This window comes from Vipera ursinii (genome assembly GCF_947247035.1).
Source record: "Vipera ursinii genome assembly, chromosome: 1".
NCBI classification, from domain to species: Eukaryota; Metazoa; Chordata; class Lepidosauria; order Squamata; family Viperidae; genus Vipera; species Vipera ursinii.
In genome coordinates this window covers 286,304,976-286,325,710 of record NC_139512.1, presented here as the reverse complement: position 1 = coordinate 286,325,710, position 20,735 = coordinate 286,304,976, and the positions used below count along the sequence as shown (strand labels likewise).

General features: G+C 38.7%; 1 protein-coding gene across 1 annotated transcript; it reads left to right on the top strand.

Moving 5' to 3' along the window:
* The first annotated feature begins 570 nt into the window (after positions 1-570).
* On the top strand, positions 571-20,138 carry GNG4 (G protein subunit gamma 4). Its single transcript, XM_083348156.1, has 3 exons — positions 571-967; positions 11,428-11,536; positions 18,544-20,138. Exons 2-3 carry the CDS (start codon positions 11,438-11,440, stop codon positions 18,670-18,672), a joined length of 228 nt encoding a protein of 75 aa, XP_083204282.1. The 5' UTR covers positions 571-967; positions 11,428-11,437; the 3' UTR covers positions 18,673-20,138.
* The last annotated feature ends 597 nt before the right edge of the window (positions 20,139-20,735 follow it).

The window sequence follows — 20,735 nt, the reverse complement described above, 5'->3', positions numbered from 1 at the left end:
TGTTTCTGCTTCCCTGACATCTTTATTTGGAAATAAAACTCTTTTTTTTTGTTTTGTTTTTACACGGCAGTCCTTGTGAAAAATGGAGGCATAAATCTCCTTCCAGCTACAAAGCCGGGTCTGTTGTGTCCGCGCGGAGCCCATTTACGCGGCCGTCATCGACAGCCAGGCGCTCAAGCGGCTGCTCGGAAGCTCCCGGGCTCCGGTCCCGAAATCTTGGCGCTGAAGGTCCTTGGCCGCCGGCCTTCAGCGCACCGCTGACGAGCAGAGATAAGGCGCCGTCGACGCTCGGGCCCGCCGCGCTGGGAGGCGACGCCTTCCTTTCAGGGTCTCCACCGGAGAGGGTGGAAGAAAGCCGTCGTTTCCCGAGACTCGGAATTCCCGGGTTTGTTTGTTTTTTTCCCCCTCCCGTGCTTGTATTTGCGCGCCTCTCCGCCGCTGTTTCCAGCCACCAGGCGTACGCGCCCTTCTTCATCCAGCAACGGAGGATGGAAGAGGTGACGCTCACGCTGACAGCCGACATCTTCCAAGAGGGGGGGGGGGAAGAAATCCACGGCCGCCCGAGGAGGACGCGCGCTTTCCCTCGCCCCGATTGACGTCACAAGCTGGAATTCCTCCTGGCGGCAAGCGCGGAGACGCGCACGCGCGCCTCCAAAGACTCAACGAGGCACCCGAGCCACGGCGAGGGAGGGAGCGAGCGAGCGAGTCGGCGAGCGGCTGCTCCGCTTGCCAGGGGGCGTGACGGACAGGTAGCGTTCTTTTCAAAAAACAAAAAAACAACGCCAATTAAACCAAACGCAGCCACACAGCCGATCTCTTCGCCTCAAGGCGGTCGGAGCCTTTTTGGGTTTTTTTTCCGGGCATGTGCACCCTCAGCACGTCCCTGCTTGCACCCGAGGCGTGAGCGTGGTGGCTTCGCTTGTTCGAATCTCGCTTGACTGCCGAAGCCTCCATTTCTTGCTGCAGGGTAAGTCTTCGATCTGGGGGGGAAGGTGGGCGCGGATGGGGAACTCGGGGAAAGCCCCGCTCCGCGGCACTGGGTTGCTGGCAATGTGCCTCAAACTCACTGGTTTGGGTGAGAAGAGGGGGAATGACTTTTGCCCCGTGGCAGATTCACACCTTGTAGAGTTGGGGTGTGTCACGAGTGTGTTCAAAGCATGCATGCTGCGTTCTTGGTCTTCTCCGAAATAATTTGTTTAAAGAAGTTTTTTTTATTTTTATTTTAATCCCATTTATATCCCGCCCTTCTCCGAAGACTCAGGGCGGCTTACAATCTAAGCACAAATCAAATGTGCTTAGCACTGGATTGCCAGAAACAGTGCAATAAGGCAATATTTTACTAATGAGGCCCTCTTTCGGCTTCTCATTTTTGCTACTTTCTGCATTAAACAGACTTCTCACCTAATTAAGACTTTCATCTGACTTCAAACATATAAAATCAGAGTATGGCAAGAAGTGGCATGGATGACTCTAATGAACAGAAGCTGTGTATGTTTGTGTGTGTATATATACACGCATACATACATACATTATATATATATATATATATATATATATATATATATATATATATATATATATATATATATATAATGTATATATATATAATGTATGTATATATATATATATAGTGTGTGTGTGTGTGTGTGTGTGTGTGTATTTAGTATTTAGTATCTTGAGCTGCTGGGTACAGTATTCCAGGCCATATAGCACCTAATTTAGAAAATCTGAGAACGCAGATATGTATGTGTGTCCGTAACACGTATATTAGGGAGGCGGTTGCAATGCATCCATCAGAGAATGAAGGTCTGTGGGCAGAAGGCAAATATTCTGAGGAAGTGGGGGAGATTATAAACTGGTATTGTTGTTTGTGCCTTGTGGGGATAAAAGACCTATGTTAGTGGATGTTTATTAGAGTAAGCTGGTTTCTCATGAACATTTTAGCTGTATGATTAGCCACTGAATGTAATGGCAGAAGGTTAGGGTGGTACTGAAGGAAAAAGAATTTTTTTTTGAAAGGCTCAAACCTTCAAAAGAAGCATTTTAAGAAAGGTTGCTTTCCCCCCCCCTCTTCTCGGGAGCTAATAAACAGGCAACAGGAATCTCAATTGTTCCGATAAAGAGTGCCAGAACAGATTTTAGTGCAAAACAGACAGACCGTTCCAGTTTTATTACAGTGATGAATGCAGGACACTAGCATTAGATACAAATAAAAAGATCAGATTTTAAACTGTTTTCAGGCAAGAGATGAAGAACATCATTAAATACCCTTTAAAAATTATGTACATGTTTCAGAAAGTTAAGAATTTAGTGACAAATATACAAAACCAAATAGCTGTTTAAAAATATCACTCATGGAGAAAATCTACCTATGCGATAACTAGGAATTGAAAATGACTTGAGGGCATATAATCCTTCAAATCAAAGATACCAAAACTAATAGGAAAAAATCCATTTGTATAAGGGCGCAGCATAAAAAAACCCCAGATGTTCACCATATAATCTAATAATAAAAATGGGAAATAAACATATATTTTGTTGTTTACAATACTATATTGTTGGGCGATGAAGTTTATCAAGCAAAACAAAGCAAAACAACAAGAACAAAAAGATCTTGCTTTGGCCTCTAATTCAGTCAAATAGCCCTGAGAGGTAACTGTTTGCCCTAAACAGTTCTGGATCTGTTCCAGACTAAAATAAGTGGCCCTGATCAACTGTCTTATTTGGGATTATCTGTTATCTGAGGAGTCAGTGGAGGTTAATTGACTCCTTTTCTGTTGAAGTGTGAGAAGGCTCAGAAAATGGATACTTTCTACCTGCTGTGTATTTTTTTTCCAGTTTTTCACTTCATGCCACCACCACCCCACTCCCCCCCCCAGTGCAACCAATGGACGGGATAAATGGGATGAGAATAGCCCTTGCTCTGCAGTACAGATTTTTGAAAAATGTATTTGGTTGGAACAAAATAACAAATCAAATGATAGGGAGGAGCTGAACGCCTAGTGGCTCAGGGGACAAACAGATGATTGATGGGGGTACCCCAGTTTGGGACATTGAGATAAAGGGAGGTGATGGGAAGTTATGAGTTAGAGATTAAAGATGCAAGTATTCATGAGGGCAGAAACAGGCTTCTGGGAAAGAGTTTTCTCTTAGCATTCCAGGGACAGGGTAGAAGGAAGCTTGAATTTCCATGGATAATTCTTCCAGATTGTTTCTGGCAGTGTCATTGTTCCAAATTGAAATAGAAGAAAAGCACTATGATCAATAGGATTGATTAATCAGGTTAGTGTCTCTCCATCACTCCATCACTTGGGAAACAGTATGTTTTGCTTGATATCAAATCTGTAGACTGCAGACTTCAATAGCAGGTCACCCATCATCACAACATACCTTTGGCACAGTAGTTGGATTTCTCGACTCCATGGAAATGAATGAACATGTTATGGGTTCTCTTTAGAGCCAAGGTAATAATAAGAGTAACGTGGTAGTACATAGTGACAACAGAATAGAAAAGAAAACCGGATAAAATTACAAAATACAAAAATTTGAAAATAGAAATAGAACAATTGTGGCAAAAGAAAAGAAAGACAGTACCAATAATAATAAGCTCCTTGGATGCAATCTCCAAACAACTGGAACATTAACACCATTGGCATTGACAAAATCACCATCAGTCAATGGCAAAAGGCAACCTTACCTGGAACAGTTTACATCATCAAAGAGCAGAATCTGCCTACTCAAGGTCCTTAGGAAGGACTTCATAGGTGGATAAAAATGCCAAATCCAGTCTAAACATCTGGTTGTCCAACCGACCATAACATGATTATATATTACATTTATATGCTGCCTCACTTCGAAAGAGAGAGCCAAATGTGAGGAATTTCCTGTTTATGAGAGCTGTCAAGCAGTGGAACAGTCTGCCTCCTTGGGTTATAAATACTCCATCACTGGAAGTTTTCAAGCAAAGGTTGTTGGAATGTCATTTGCCTGAGATGGTTTGAAGATTTCTATCAGGGGGTTACACCTGAAGACCTCCAAGGTCTCTTCCAATTTTATCTTAGGATTCTATGATTTGTATGGCTCCTGACCAAGAAACCTGATGCAGCCCAAGGTATTAGGTTAGTTTTAGAGCGTAGACAGTAAAACTTTGCACAGTTATGGACCGTATTAAATAAATGTGAGTAAATAAGCTTTGATTTTCGTTTGCTTATATGGGTTGACACATTAATTTTATGCAGTGCATGTCCTAACAACATTTTACTGAAGAACTGTGGTAAATCACATATCTAATTTCTGGCCATTATGCCAGAATTTAGTGGTGCAATTAAAAAGGGTCACAAATCATTGCAGGTGGCTGTTCTTTCTCTAGATGGCACTGTTGATCTATATTAATGGTTTTACATTAAATATTGGATAGTCAATAATTAAAATATTAATAAAATAAAAATAACTTTACAGTTATTAACAGTTATAGGATCTACATGTGATTATAATGTTTCTTTTTTTCCTTTTTCTATACCCATTAAAACCAAGAATCATGATATAATTTAAAAAAACAGAGCACCATTACAGAGTTTTCAATTATGATTAGTATTTATAGGTTAATGCTATATTGGGCAGTATTTTCCTTTGCAGGCTCTGTCTGAAGACAACTTTAATAACTTTAGTTTAACTAACAAAATAGGATGGTTCTGTGAGCAGTTGCTAAAGGAGAAATGTTTTGAACACATGACCAAATTGAAATTTTAAATTTTCATCCAGTGGTAAGATATTTTAGAAATCAAAGGCTATGTAGGCACTTACCTTTTAGACAAGAACTCATTAAAATAACATTTGGGTTTGGGAAAATATTTAATAGGAATTGCTCCCACAGTGGCTGGACACCATCAGAAATGACACCAGGCAGAGCATAGAACATCTCAAAAAAATAGTGCAAAATCAGAAGATGTGGAGAGACCTGGCCCATAAATTGCCAAGAGTCAGACACAAGTGAATGGAAACCATCATCATCATGAAATGCCACAAAGAATTAGGGAAATTTGTGTTCTAAATCAGCTGTCCCCAACCTTTGTGGCTTGGCGAGCCAACCGGGGGGGGGGGAAGAACTGGGCTGCACAAACAGTGGGCTGGCGCGCCTGTGTGCATGCAGCCCTTAGGTGATGGTGGGCTGGCACGCATGTGCACAGCTCAATTTGCGTGCAAGTACCCACCAGCCCGCCACTCGCACAAGTTGAGCTGCGTGAGTGTGCATGCATTTTGGCTGCCACTCACATGGCCCAATTCCAAATAGGCCACGGTACTTGGCCACGGCCCAGGGGTTGGGGACCCCTGTTCTAAATCAAAACTGGCATACTTTCCATTTTGTTTTATAATCCCAAGTATAATTTGGATGGAAATAGTACAAAGCAAGCAAACAAAGTCACTTTGTCCTGTTGTAATTTAAATAATTTTAAGTTTTACTGAACAGTTTGAATTCTATCATTTTTATTACTACATCTATTAACTTGTGATAACAGGGATATAGAAAATAAAAATTGGTTTCTTTTTTAACAGAAAATATGATAGAAGCAAAAATGGGATTTAAACCAAAAGCAGATTGGGTGGAGACTTGAAGGTATAGGAACTTGAAACCTGACCAAGTATGTGTTCTAAGAGTCTGTACTGGGGAAAATTTAGTAATAATTGTGAATTGATATCAAAAAAGAAAAAAAGCTCCATATTCTTTTGTACCTGAAATGCTACAGAATCTATCCAGGAATTTTAAGGCAATGTACATCTAAGATATGCAGATGATACCACCCTAACGGCAGAAAGTGAAGAAGAACTAAAGAGCCTCTTGTTGCAGGTGAAGGAGAGTGCAAAACTTGGGTTGAAACTTAACATTAAGAAAACCAAGATCATGGCATCTGGCCCTCTCAATTCCTGGCAAATAGATGGGGAAGAAATGGAGGTAGTGACAGATTTTATTTTCCTGGGCTCCAAGATCACTGCAGATGGGGACTGTAGCCAAGAAATTAAAAAATGCTTGCTCCTGGGGAGGAAAGCCATGGCAAATCTAGACAGCACACTAAAAAGCAGAGACATCACCCTCTCAACAAAAGTGCGTATAGTCAAGGCTATGGTCTTCCCAGTTGCAATGTATGGCAGTGAAAGCTGGACCATAAAAAAGGCTGAGCGCCAAAGAATTGAGGCCTTTGAACTTTGGTGCTGGAGAAGACTCCTACGAGTCCCTTGGACTGCAAGGTGATCAAACCGGTCAGTCTTAGAGGAGATCAACCCTGACTGCTCTTTAGAAGGCCAGATCCTGAAGCTAAAACTCAAATACTTTGGCCACCTAATGAGAAGGAAGGACTCACTGGAGAAGAGCCTAATGCTGGGAAAGATTGAGGGCAAGAGAAGAAGGGGACGACAGAGAATGAGGTGGCTGGATGGAGTCACTGAAGCAGTAGGCGTGAGCTTAAATGGACTCCAGAAGATGGTAGAGGACAGGAAGGCCTGGAGGAACGTTGTCCATAGGGTCGCGGTCGGACACGACTTTGCAGCTAACAACAACAACATCTATGCAGCCAATCTACATGTCAAAAGGATCACACTGCATTGATGCAATTTGCAGCATTTGCTTAATAGTGTTGTCACATGTATATCATCATTTGCTCCCTTTGCAGAGGCCCATGCTTGGAATGAATCTCATTAGAAGCCTATTTGTTGTAGTTGCTTTTTAAACGGATATAAATGGTAAGTCCTTTAAGAAGGCATTGCAGGCTTACAGAATAGTTAATTATATTTGTTTTAGATTCATCTAACAACGTACCAGTGGGCTTTTCCTCTAGCAGAGGTGTGTCCTTTCCCTGCCTCTCCCTCGTAAGAAATGAAGGAGGTAATTATGTGAAATAGGCAAGAGAATAAACTCAGTTATATGAAAAAGTGTTAAGATTTTCTGAATTTCTGCATAATTGCTACCAAGTGTAATCAGAGCTTCACGTGGTCCAACCAATATATATTGTATATATGGAATCTGAGTGAAAAATAATTAAAGTGTCATTTTTGTCTTATTCATTTCATAAACAAAGGTCATCCAATATGATGTGCCAGTGTGAAAAATGTAGTTTCCCCTTAATTCAATCAGTTCCATTACAGATGTAACTAGGGCTATGTATGTGAATGCTTCATTAAACAATCAGGGCTGTTGTGTGCCAGCAACCCTACCCTATGCAAATCTCACAAACCTTGGCTCCTCATCAATGTGAAAGTCTTGCCATATCAGTTCTAGATGTTCAGATATGTTCAGTGTGAAAGTGAAAAACTATTTCTCCATTAATAGCAATACAGACAGTCTTGAAATGGAGAAGGCTTGGAGATCAGTGAACACTACAAACAGCAGCCATCCTCTCAAAACCATTCTAAGAGCACAGCATGCAGGAAATTAAAACCTTAGGAAAGCATGTAGGGATCTGCAGGATTTTCTTGCCTTGACCAAACAGTTTACACAATTTACGCATCTGAAAAAACTGGTTAAAAAAGGCATTCTCGGGAGTGTGGTAAGCAAGGTAGAAGCCACTGCTTACTAAGAATAGTAATGCTTGTTTCAAATTTACCAGAAGGCACTTGGACAGCTTTCCAGTTCTCTGAAAGAACATTTTAGGGACAGATGAATCAAATATGAACATTTTGCAATTACATGGAATTGTTACACTTGGCAGAAAATAAATATTGCATTCAACAGTAAGAATCCTTCCTTCCTTCCTTCCCTCTATCTTTCTCTCTCTCCGTCATCTGTCTATCTAATTGTCAAATTTATATAGTTGCCTATCTTACCAGGAGTGACTAATGCCACTTCTCAGGCATTAGGTCATACAGGAAAATACTAATCCCAAACATACAAAGAAGTCTAGAAGAGAATGGCTGTAGGAGAATAAATTTGATGTTTTGGAAAGACCAACTCAAAGAGAAAGGGGGTAGAATCTGAAATGAGCAAGTCATGCTAGTACACTTTCAAGCATTATTGAGCTGAAGCAGATTGCCACAGAGAAATAGGCCAGAATTTCTACCCAGCTACATGAGAAATTGACTATCAATGAGAGGAAGCACATGGTTGTAATTAATGTAGTTGAAAGTGGTAGAACTAGTTACTGCCTCTGAGGGGAGGCGAGGGCAATTGACTGGGGCATCACATGTAAGATATCTTTATGAAATAAATGAATCAAGCACCAAACTTCGGTTGCTATTTGCTCATGGACTTTTCTCACTTTATATGTCACTTTTGCAGTGCTCAGTGGCAAAGATATGCAGGGAAAAGGGGGTGAATATATGTTGCAAAATGGCTTTATTTTTGTTCCCCAAGTGAAAGTGCAGAGATTGTGTCTGCTTGTTTTGGCTGTCCTTTGCTTTCTTCCCACCAGATAGGTTAGGGTTAGTTACTGATTCATGGTTTATAACTATGTCTGCAAATATATGTACCCATGCTCTAATCACAAGCATATTACATCAATTACTTAAGTCTGCAGCAGGCAAAAATGTTTTAAAGACATGAGAATAGAGAGGCCAAAAAGGAACAAAAATCCACAGAACAACAATATTTTGCGTGCTTGAATAGTTATTTAATGGCATTTGAATGACTCTTTCAGAGTAGTTATGAGAAACTGACTAAACACAGGCTTGTTCATCCAAACATTTCACTGGTCTGGGAAAGGATTTAAGAGCTTTCAAATCCAAGGTCCCTCTTTGCCTCAGCCACACCATGTCCATTTTCATGTCTCTGTCTTCAGGAATTGCTGGTCTCAGAGGTAAATCTCTCTGGGTAAATCTAGAACTAAATTTGTACACTACCCAGAGTTTCCTTTCAGCAAGATGGGTGGCAACCAAGTTAGATAAATAAAATGAAATAAAACCTGCCTCAAAGGGGAAAAACCTGATGCGCACTATGAACCTTGGGATTCTTTCTTAAGAGAGATAGATCTGTGGTGTAGCTTATTCTCCATTTTCTTATTTGCAAAACTTTAATATGAAAATCAAACAATATGAGTCTTCGGAGAAGGGCGGGATATAAATGGAATTAAAAAAAAAATCTTGCCTGAGAGAGAAATCCAAATTTCTGACAAATATTACCTTCTTACTGTTTCTGTTTCATATTCGCACTGAGTTGCAATAAATTAAAGAATTGATTTCTCCCCCCCTCCTTTTCAAAAATAATGAATTAGATGTGAGTGTTCCGGAGTAATTTCCCCCTTTTTTGCAGGAGGTTATTTGGGAATGCTTTAATCTGAATCTGAAATAACCCTCAGGTGTCTTATTTAGCAGGAGAGTTTGCAGAGATTTTGCTTTAAAAAAAATTCCTGTCACTCACAAATATTCAGCTCTCTTGTAGCGATTCTCTTCCCCCTGGGCTGTAAGCCTAAACAACAGCCTGTTGTCCTATGTGTTAAGTCTTCTCATATTCTGTAGAACAGGGATAGGCAACCTTGGCTCTTTTATGACTTGTGGACTTCAACTCCCAGAATTCCTGAGCCAGCATGGCTCAGCTTGGAAACCTCTCGCTTTCCCCTCAACATGGCTGGCTCAGGAATTCTGGGAGTTGAAGTCCACGAGTCATAAAAGAGCCAAGGTTGCCTACCCCTGCTGTAGAACTAGAAAGCAGCGCATCTTTCACATCCAGTTTTTCTCTAACCATCCATTTTTATTTTCATATCCCCATATTCCAGGAATGTAAATTGATTCTAAGCTAGATTTGCAAGTTATTTTATTGCTATTTGTAATAAAAAATGTTTCCACCTTGCACACATTAGCATATCTCAGGTAAAACTGTAATGTTGCAATAAAGTCTGCATCAGAATAGTGCAATACAAATGATGCATAAAATATCTTAATATCAAAACCAAACCCTTCTAACTATCAGTAATAGCAAGAGAGGTTGTGAGGCAAATGATAGGGAAGTTCATATTACAGGGTGGCATTGCTTCTCACTGATTGGTTTTTACCGATTTGCCTCTTTCAAAATTTGGTTGTAAGATTTCTTTTACAACAGAAATAAATTGGTTCTTTTAAGGTACAAATAAATCAATTGATTCTCCTTTTCTCTGTAGTGATTCTGTTTCTGGTACTGTATTAACTCTAGATATAACATTTTATACATTAATTTTATACGCATGCTGACATTTTAAGCATTCATAAGTATTTCAGTACTAATTTAGTGTGAATTCACATATTGTGTAAAGGTGTTTTTTTAAAAAAATTAAAAAATAATAACTCAAAAGTTGTGAACATACCTAATACTCCTTTGTTTTCTATTTTTCTGTGAGGTGGGTTGGGCTGAGAGAGAATGACTGCCCAAAGTCACCCAGCATGCTTTCATGCTGAAGGCAGGACTAGAATTCAGTCTCCCTGTTTCTAGCCTGCTGCCTTAACTGGTAGAACAAACTGGTTCTTTACTGATTGAATAAATTGCCGCAGGGTGAATTGACATGAGTTAAGCCATAAGGAATTATCTATAAATTATAGTTGTTGGGTTTACAAAATTGGTAAGATAAAAGTAGAGGATAAAGCAGAGGACAATAGGAAATATTCTGTTTCAATATCAAAGAAGAAATGTACTAAGAACCTAAAACTAAATTACCAGGAAAAACATATACAAGATGTTAAACGTCTTCAGCTCAACATTATTAGTTTATGCTATAGAAATTACATAACTGGATCTTTTACCCTTAAATCTGGCCTGCAATTCTTTAAAATAAAGAAACAAATATCAGTGTTTTTAAAGGCTGGAATTTCATTTGACGGACAAATGGACAATTCCCTGATTTCTAAAACCAACTCAGGTTTTGAGAAATGAAGATGCAAGATCTCGATCTCAATCTCTCTCTCCCCCCTCCCTCTCTCTCTCTCCAAAGCAATTATGAATACATGGATAATTTGTGGCCCCCATAAGCATTTTTGAAATCCTAGAAGCCCTGAAACCGATAGATGAAAATCAGTGGTATTATTACTTATCACTGAGGACATGTAGTTTCTTGATATTTTGAGGCAGGAAATGCAGAAACAGGCCAATTAAAGAAAACAAATCAAAATAAAAAACAACCTTCCCAGTTCAAATAATTAGGGGGGGGAAAACTGAAAATCCTGCTTTGCCAATGCTGCCTTTACTCATTCTCAAATTAGGGCATTGTGCAAAGCTGATCTCTCCTGCTACAATAAATGACTTAATTACATATTAAATATGATGGTTTATTATTAGGTAACCTGATCTCTGAGTATATTGAAAAGCCTTGAGCAAGATTACAAAGATAAAATTCCATACTGGCAGTTCAATGAGAATTGATCAGTGAAATGAAAGAAGGATCTAAGAAACTGGAGCTAGAAAAATATATCTATTCATAGAATGGTTTATCTTTTAAAAATAAACAATTTGTAATGCTCTCATTTTTATTGATCTAGGAAAATCAGAATGAAGGAGATAATGCCTAATAACAGTACAACAAGTATATCTCAAGCAAGAAAAGCAGTGGAGCAATTAAAAATGGAAGCATATCTGGATAGGATAAAGGTAAATTTGAACTTGTAATCATATTTACAAATTTTAGCCATCCACTGGTTAGAAATCTGCAGACGCTATTCATATTTTCAACCAGCATAGCTAGATAAGAATTTTCATATGGCATACTGGCATCGGTACTAGGCTGAAGCTAGTTGTTTGCCATCTGTCAATATGAGAGTGTAATTTCCCCTTATGTCCAGCGCAAATTAAACCTGTAGCTTTCCTACCACACCAATTTTCTCATAGCTTAAGGGACATCTGTTTTGCATGTCTCGGGCAGGGAGCTCAGTGGCCATTGATACAACAATAATCCCTTCCTTGGCGCTCTCCAATTCTCAGTGTAACTCCTACAGATATTATCCTGTGATATTTGTTATTGGGAAGCTGCAACTATTTAGAGCCTTGGTGGAGCAGTGGGCTAATGCCTCCTTAAGTAACACCAGCTGCCTGCAATTATTGCAGGTTCGCATCCCACCAGGCTCAAGGTTGACTCAGCCTTCCATCCTTCCCAGGTAGGTAAAATGAGGACCCAGATTGTTGGGGGCAATAAGCTGCCTTTCTAATAATGCCGCTTAGGGGGGGCCCGAAGCCCTAATAAGCAGGCATATACACAGAATGAAGGCTATTGCTAAGCACATTTAATTTGTGCTTAAATTGTAAGCCGCCCTGAGTCTTCGGAGAAGGGCGGGATATAAATGGGATTAAAATAAATTAAATAAATAAATAAATATTTACAGCAGGGATGTCAAACTCGCTGCGTCACGTGATGTGTCACGACATATTGCGACTTTCCCCCCCTTGGTGGAGCTGGGTTGGGCATGGCTTCAGTGTGATGCATCCGGCCCGTGGGCCGGCAGTTTGACACCCCTGATTTACAGTGACCTTCACTGTTCATGGATGGGTGTCTATTGTAGAAAAAAAGGGGAAGTTACTCTTTCTCCTAGAACCCCCTAGATTCTCAAAATCTGATTCAGAGACCTTGGGGTAATTCTAGGATAGAATAAGGCCAAGGTTGGCATTGTGGATTTAAAGAGAGAAAAATCCTACTGTTCAACATTTGTATAATGTTGGAATTTACTCAAGTTACATAAATGTTTAGGTTATACTGAAATTAGGGCATATAGCTATTACTTACAGCATTTATGCTTGGAAGTTAATAGCACGTGAAGGATCAGATTATCCTTGAATTATCTCCTTAGCAGCTCTGTAACTCTCTTAGTTTGTTGATAAATTTTACTGTTGAGAAAAGACGATCTCTCATTTTAACTTAAGAAAAAAGTACCGTAGATTATATCCGTTGTCACTGGAGTTAGTAAATTTATTGAATGTTAGATGGGATGCATCCTTTCAGAGCACAATTTTGTGGTACTTGAGTGAACAAAGCAGTTATTTGGAAGTGTTGTAAAGCCTTTGACATTTTTAGATTTTCTGTTCACAATACAGAACAGAGGATATCTTGGCTTGTAAAATTAATTAAATGTTGTTGGCTCAGTGACAATTCTGTGAAGTTTAAACCCACCCCAGAACACCTAACCCACTGTGCTGTCTTGTCAACTGCAGTACTAAAATTGTTTCTGAAAGACCTCATAGTTACCCATTCTTTAAAAACACTGCCTAAGCAGATTTTTCTCTGGTTTGAAATTACTACTACACATGACAGGTGTTTGGCTTGAATATCTTAAGACTGTGATTTTCACATTCATGAGATAAGCAAAATGAATGTACACCCATTTACTTCTCTTTGGAAATGAAACAAATACATTGTAAATTAATTAACTTTTATTAGTTTCTCAAATAACATTCCCACATAAACATTATTGTATCCCTGCATATTCATAAACAGAGATGACTCATTTCCACATGTACAAAACATTCTAAATGATATATTTCAATTGAGATTTTGAAAAAGCTGATGCTGAGGATTATGAGGATCAATTATATTGCTTTGTGATAATATATGCAATACCTGTTGAGCAACAGAATCTTTTATGTCTTTGGTAAACTGTTAATGCCTTATAAAAGTGAGTTCATAATTAAATCCATGTACTTAGCTATGGTTTATATAACCATGGTTTACTGAAAAGACATCATTGGCTGGCTTTATATAATATTCTAAACCATTACTGATGACATAAAAATGATGTAGCTTAGATTTGTATATTTTAGGCTAGTAGCCAGTCATAGCTCTTTGTATTCAGTGAAGCAAGTCAAAATAGATAAAGAATATACATCCAAAGAGCAGAGAGATTAGGTCTAACAACTATGGAAAGGAAAACAGAGACTGGGGATTTAATACTGTTTATTGCTAACATTTCTTCTCTTCCAGAAGTTGAATATTATCTAATCTAGTTTTATTTCTAAAGCTAAAGAGGTCCAATTTTATATACTACTTGGATGACCACACATCTGGAAACCATACGCATGCCCAGGGCATGTTCAGATAATTAATTTTGATTACTAAACTGAGAAATATTTTCATCTTTCTTAGCATATAGAGCTTATTTGCATAGCTTATATGCAAACAAAGCTAATAAGTAGACCATAATGCCTCTACGTTTTATTGCTGTTGTTTTGAATGGCTAGTGACTTTAAAAGCTATTAAAATGATTTCAAAATATTGTAAAGTTTAATATTTTGGTTTGTTCTCAATTTGTCGTAATAGTTTCTCAATTGAGCAAAGATAAAAAAACTACGTGAGAGGCTTCTTGATTTAATCACTACTATTTGTATTAACAAGAGATTTGTGTATATTTCAAGTTAATATGCAAAGCCCCAATTGTCCAAATAGGAACATAAATTAAACTCTAAAATATTCAGAATAACGAGCAAAATATACTAAAAAATAGATCTTAATTAAGAACAGTAGCCATGATCGGAATGCAACTAATGCACTGTAGATACATATTGCTGCTGAAAGAAAATTCCTTTTTTAAAAATAAAACAGTGAAATTGAAACAGTTAAAGTCAATATTGTAGAATAAATTTGTATGTTGTTAACTGTAGTTTGCAGATACCTTTTAGAGCAATAAAACTAAGCTGCTGACATTCAGTCAAGAAAAACTGATTTTTAACATAAGTAGCATTGTGAACAATTACGTGTGGCAGCTATTGTACTTTTCCCATTCTCCTTTAAAGATGGAATTGTTAATTATTTCTAAAATAGTGTTGTGAAATCAACACTGGCATTAGTGAGATGTTTGTGGATGTGCTCATTTTAGATACAAAGCACAAGCAGAGTGGGTGTCACTGCATGAACAGTAATTATGTCTGTCTTTTCATGGAAGGTGACTGTAGTAATTGCAGCATTTTGTCTTGTCACCGAATCTTATAATTATAGGGTATCTAACAGGATTATATTCTAACTTGGGCTGTTTTTAATCACCTTCTTTACTCTGAAATGTAATGATAACATTCTCTAGTTCTTTCAAAGATTGCTAACTTTCTCTTAAATCATAAATATCCGGTAACAACTCTCTGAGGTAGAATTTGTGGTAATATTCATCTATAATAAACAAAAAGAGATTTAATCAACTACTGGTTTAATATAGTTACATTGTCTGGATTGTGAGATCTACAAACCAATTTATCAGACATTATGTCTAAGTGATTCCAAGTTACATTGCTTGGTGAAGGACACATATGCCAAAATTTAGTTTCCTTACATACATTTCTAATTTTTCCTTGTTTTCCTTTCTCTTACTATTTTACAATCCGTTAGCACAAAAATAACTGACCAATCTAATTGAGCTTTTCTTTTTCTGAATGTTTGTACTTGTGCCAGAATGTACCATTTGGTACATTATCATAGACTAAAAATAAAATATGTATAGGAGCTACATATGAATAAAAAAATGCGTCTTGCTGGCCAGTTCTGCTACAACATTTCACATGGCTTCCTTACAACATTGACTTTGGAGTGACTTATAGCTGGTGATAGAACAAACTGCCCTGTTTTGACAACAAAACTTGTGATAACTGTCCTGTATGATGCAGGTCTGTCACATTAGAATGGCTTCTTGAATATATCACTGGATACTAATGCAGCCCACATATCAATTGCAGCAATTGGAATGAGCAGTGAATGGTCTGCAGAAAGCACTAGGGTCCACCCACTGAATGTTAACTCTGCCTCCACCACATTCACAATTCCTTCTAAGCATTGCATACAGACTGCTGTGTGCAATTGATAGTCACCAACCCCATCATCGGAAAGAGCTGTACAGAGTGGAGACCCATCATGAACCACTGGGTATGAATGAGGTGACCCTCTCCATCATCGTCTGAGTGTAGACTCCAAAGGAGGATGCTTGCTGTAAAGAACCTGTTTGAAGCCCTGTGACTGGGGTGATCCAAAGATAGAGCAGGGAGAAAGAAGAGTAAATACAAGGATGATGCAGAAGAAGAAGACAATCCTTTAATTTTCATATAATCAAGGTTGCATTATTTGCAGTTTATGCTTTTATGCTGATGAAACTCCTATGAATAATAAGGATCACCTACACTGTATTTCTTTGATCTGAGATATGGTATGATGCAGAGAGGCCACTGTTTATTACAGAGGCTTCGCTGTTAAAGAGAAGTGCCTAATTATTCATGAAAATATCTGACAAAGATACTGGTCACATTTTTTAAAATAACTCAGTCTTTCTTTCCCTTTGCATCTGTTTTTGTTCCACTTTTAGTGGGACTTGTGAAGATTTCCACATTGTTGTAAAAAATATGAAAAAAATATCAATACTGTGTTTCCCTGAACATAAGACTGGGCCTTTTTTTGCCTCCAAAAGCGGCACCAGGTCTTATTTTCGGGGTCTGTGTGTCTTTTTCACTCACCTCTGGCATTGACAGCCCCACCCAGCCGGCCCACTTCTTTTGCAGCCGAAGAAGCAGCTTCATTTTGCAACTCACAGTGGAGCTCGGCCCTGCATTTCACAGTCAGGCCTTTCCGGAAGACCTCTGCAACTGAGAACCGAGTTACGGATTGAATTCGTAGCTTGGTTCTCGGCTGCAAAGGCCTTGCAAAATGGAGCTATGGATTGAATCCATAGCTTGGCTTTCGGTTACAGAAGCCTTCCTGAAAGGCCTGACTGCAAAATTCAGGCCTGTGGATGCGGGAAAAGTGGGCTGGTGAGGCCTGGCTGCAAGATAAGTAGGTGCGGGGCGCATGGAGAGCTCTCCCCCTAGCTTTATTTTTAGGTGTGTGCCTTGCCCCAAAACTGGGGATTATTTTGGGAATAGGGCTTATATTAGGCCCACCCCACAAAATCAAGCTAGGGCTTATTTTCAGGGTAGGTCTTACTTTGGGGGAAACACAGTATATTGCTTTTTTCATATTTAGTTTTGGACTCTTCCCCATCTCGAGAAACCTGGAAGCTACGTCAGGATGCTTTTTGTTGACTACAGCTTGGCTTTTAACACCATTTTGCCGAGCATTCTCATCGAGAAGCTGACTGACTTGAAATTCTCCCCCGCTATCTGCGATTGGATTCAAGACTTTCTTAGGGATCGGGTACAAACAGTGAGGGTCGGGTCTGCTTTGTCCACCCCCCTGAAGCTTTGCACCGGCACGCCACAGGGCTGTGTGCTTAGCCCCTACCTGTACTCTTTATACACTTATGATTGTGTATCATCTGACCCATCCACTGCGATAATCAAGTTCGCAGATGATACAACTGTGGTGGGTCTTATTACAGGTGGGGATGAGACAGCATATAGGGCGGAGGTACAAAAACTATCCATATGGTGTAGTAACAACAACTTGCACCTAAACATCAGCAAGACGAAAGAGATGGTGTTAGAGTTCCGGAGAAAAAAAGAGGAACCTGCCCCACTTTACATCGGGGAGGACTGTGTAGAGAGAGTTCCCTCCTTTAAATTTCTGGGAGTCTACCTCTGTGAAGATCTGACCTGGAAAGTTAACACAACCCAGGTGGCTAGAAAGGCCCAACAGAGGCTTCACTTTCTTAGGATCTTGCGGAAGAACAGGGTAGAACAACAGCTAATGACCCTCTTTTACCGGTCTACCATAGCGAGCGTCCACTCATATGGTATTGTGGTTTGGTATGCCGGTCTGACAGCCGCGGATAGGAAAGTATTACAGAGGGTAGTGAGCATAGCACAAGACATTGTGGGCTGTTCCCTGACACCACTGGATGACATCGCCAGGGCTCGCTGCCTTGGAAGAGTGAGGAAGATTCTCAGGGATGACTCACACCCTGGACGGTATCTCTTTACTCTCCTACCATCCGGTAGGAGATATAGGAATATAGCCAGCCGTACCAACAGGCTGAAGAATAGCTTTTATCCGTGGGCTGTTAGGCTTTTAAATGGGACATTATCTTATGCAGAATTGACTTGGGAGGCCGGTGTGTGGTGTAGTTGGTTCACATAGTGTGGTGGGATGGAGGGTTTGTTGTCACTGTGTGTTGGGGGGAGAGAGCACAGGGGGAGGCTCAGCTAATCTCAATGTACACATGTTGTACTTTGACAATAAAGGTTTATTATTATTATTATTATTATTATTATTATTATTATTATTATTATTATTATTATTATTAGTCTACACACGTCCTGTTTTAGGAATGTACTATAATTTTAGAGAGATTAATAAATAACATACTGAACTATAGTTTGAGGTATATGCATGGCATGCCTCCAAATCCTATTTACAAAAAAGATCTGATGGGCAAGGTAAAAACTTTAAAATAATTTAATTTAACATGAAATAGTTTAATTATATGATTACTGCTTATATACTTAATACTTTTGTGTTTCTGCCTTATTCAAAATTATAATACAGAGAATTTTCTTGAGAGGCTGGGTGATACACAGAAAGCTTTCAAGAATCATGTGCAAGCCTGGGGCATCTGGTTCCCCAGCTATGGTATAAAGGACTACTTCATAGAAATATTCTAACTCCTTGGATCAACCTATTAACACTATGGAAGTAGTAATAATATTTAGATAATCCTTCCCCCATTTTTCTTTTGTTCCTTTTCTTCTTTTTAAAATGCTCCTAGGTATCCAAGGCAGCTGCTGATTTATTGGCATATTGTGATGCTCATATGGGAGAAGATCCCCTTATTATACCAGTGCCTGCATCTGAAAATCCCTTCCGGGAGAAGAAGCTCTTATGTACTATCCTATGATTCACCCTGCAATTAAAAATGTTATCTGTGAAAATACATTACTGATGGTGCATGCTTTTCCTAAAGGTTTCTCCCATATAGTAATTTAGGCTAAAAGTAACCCTTTCTAGAACACAATATATTCCAAGTTAATACATTTTAAGTGAAGGTTTTTAATGTCAATTTTTCTATCAGTGGTATATGTCCAACATTTCTATTCTCTATTTGTGTTTTGTAATAAAAGAATCCTATTTGTTTTTAAGTATGTGATAATTAGATTTTGTTGGTTAAATTTCATGAACTGTCTTTGGCTTGTTTGCACAGTAGACTAGCCACAGCTTATATAATAATGGCTTATGAATTAACCAAATTGCCTGACGGAACACACAGTGAATCATAAATCAACTCTACAGGTTAGGTTTGCACAACACACTGAGTCACAAATTGGCCAATCGCCTTTTAGCCTCGTGTGTTGTGCCAACCCAGGCTGTCTTTCAGAGGGACCGAAGCTATGATGAGCAATACGCACTATCGATTTCTTAACTATTTCCATGTAAAAAGTGGGATTTCAGAAGAGAATGTGCTTGATAAATGTTTGAATTATGAATATTAAAGTTAAATCAAATCTTCCCAACTAGCTGCCTTATATCAAGTCAAACTACTAGTCAACTTACTTGGAATTATCTGTACTGATGGGCAGCACTTTCAGGTTTTGAACAGGAGCCTACTTAAGCCCAACCTGAGATGCCAAGGATTTAATTTAGGACTTTAAAATTAAAATGTGTCCTTTACCATTGAGATGTTACTCTTCTTTTTTGTACTGCAGTATGCTAATTGCAGCAGGCAGTAGCACTACTAATAATCATTGTAGTAATAGTACCAGCACATGAAAAAACCACAGGCCAAATAAAGACCATACTGACTTCATTCTATAGGTCAAACTGGCACAGTGTAGAGTTCAGTTCAAATAAAGAATCATTTCTCAAAATCCTACACATTAATTATAGTCTCTGTGGGTGCAGATTCCCATTTCGTACTATAAACCAGAGGTCCCCAACCTTTTAGGCATCAGAGACAGGTTCCGTGGAGAGAGGTATTTCTGTGGATCGGAGGGTTAGGTGTTTTGTGTGCTGCCTGCATCCCCCAAATGGGGCTTTGCTTGTTTGTGCAGACCGGTTGCTGGCATGCTGTGACCCGGTACTGGTCCATGGACCAGGGATTGGGGACCCCTGCTATAAACTATGCAGCCTGCAGCAAAGGATGTCACCTAGATATGTTCCTTAATATTCCAGATTATATACCTCTAGCCTTTGTAATATGCTAAATACAAATTTTTAGTACAGCTGAGTGTGAATTAAGCAACATAGATTTCTATGGTCTTTATATTGGCTCTTATGTTTTAAAAAAAATCTTAAATTATGCAGGCAAAAGCTTGTTTGTTTGAAATCAATTATATCATTCATTTGATATATGTTGTATGATAAAATGTGCTGTTAATCATTTTCCTTACTTGAATATTTTAATAAAAGTTACTTTTAATTTAAGATTGTATTTCTAGTAATTTATTTGTCTACTGGAATAATATAAACTATTTAATATAAAGTTGTCCATCAATTTTTAACCCAGGGTTAAAAATCCATCGATGTCATAGATTCACATTGAATGACTCTGTAAAATAGTTCTTTTTTAATCTGTTTCTGGTCCCAAGTAAGTATGCTGTATTTTAATACTCTTAAGTATGGGCCGTCTGACTTATATATTAAGCACACATTTTTTTAGTTTTCGAACATTTTAAAATACGACTAATTTGCATATATATTGATGGAGCTCAAAACCTCATCCCAAAATTGAGCACTAGACTGGATTTCTATGGCTGCCATCTCTGGGCTTTAACTCTAGACAACTAACATAACATCAAAACAAAAAATAGAAACATCAAAAAGAAAAAATCGGCAGCAAAGATAATTGGACAAATAACTAATTCATAGGTTCACGAACTCTACCATTTCTGAAATCCTATGCCTAAAAAAAAAGTCATCTCCAGAAGTGCAGCAAGTTTAGGATTAATCTAATCTCAGGAGGAA

Excerpts from the sequence above, each read along its gene's own strand:
- GNG4 (XM_083348156.1), top strand. The coding sequence starts at position 11,438 with ATGAAGGAGATAATGCCTAATAACAGTACAACAAGTATATCTCAAGCA. Across the intron at positions 11,537-18,543 it reads CATATCTGGATAGGATAAAG|GTATCCAAGGCAGCTGCTGA; the intron begins GTAAATTTGAAC and ends AAATGCTCCTAG.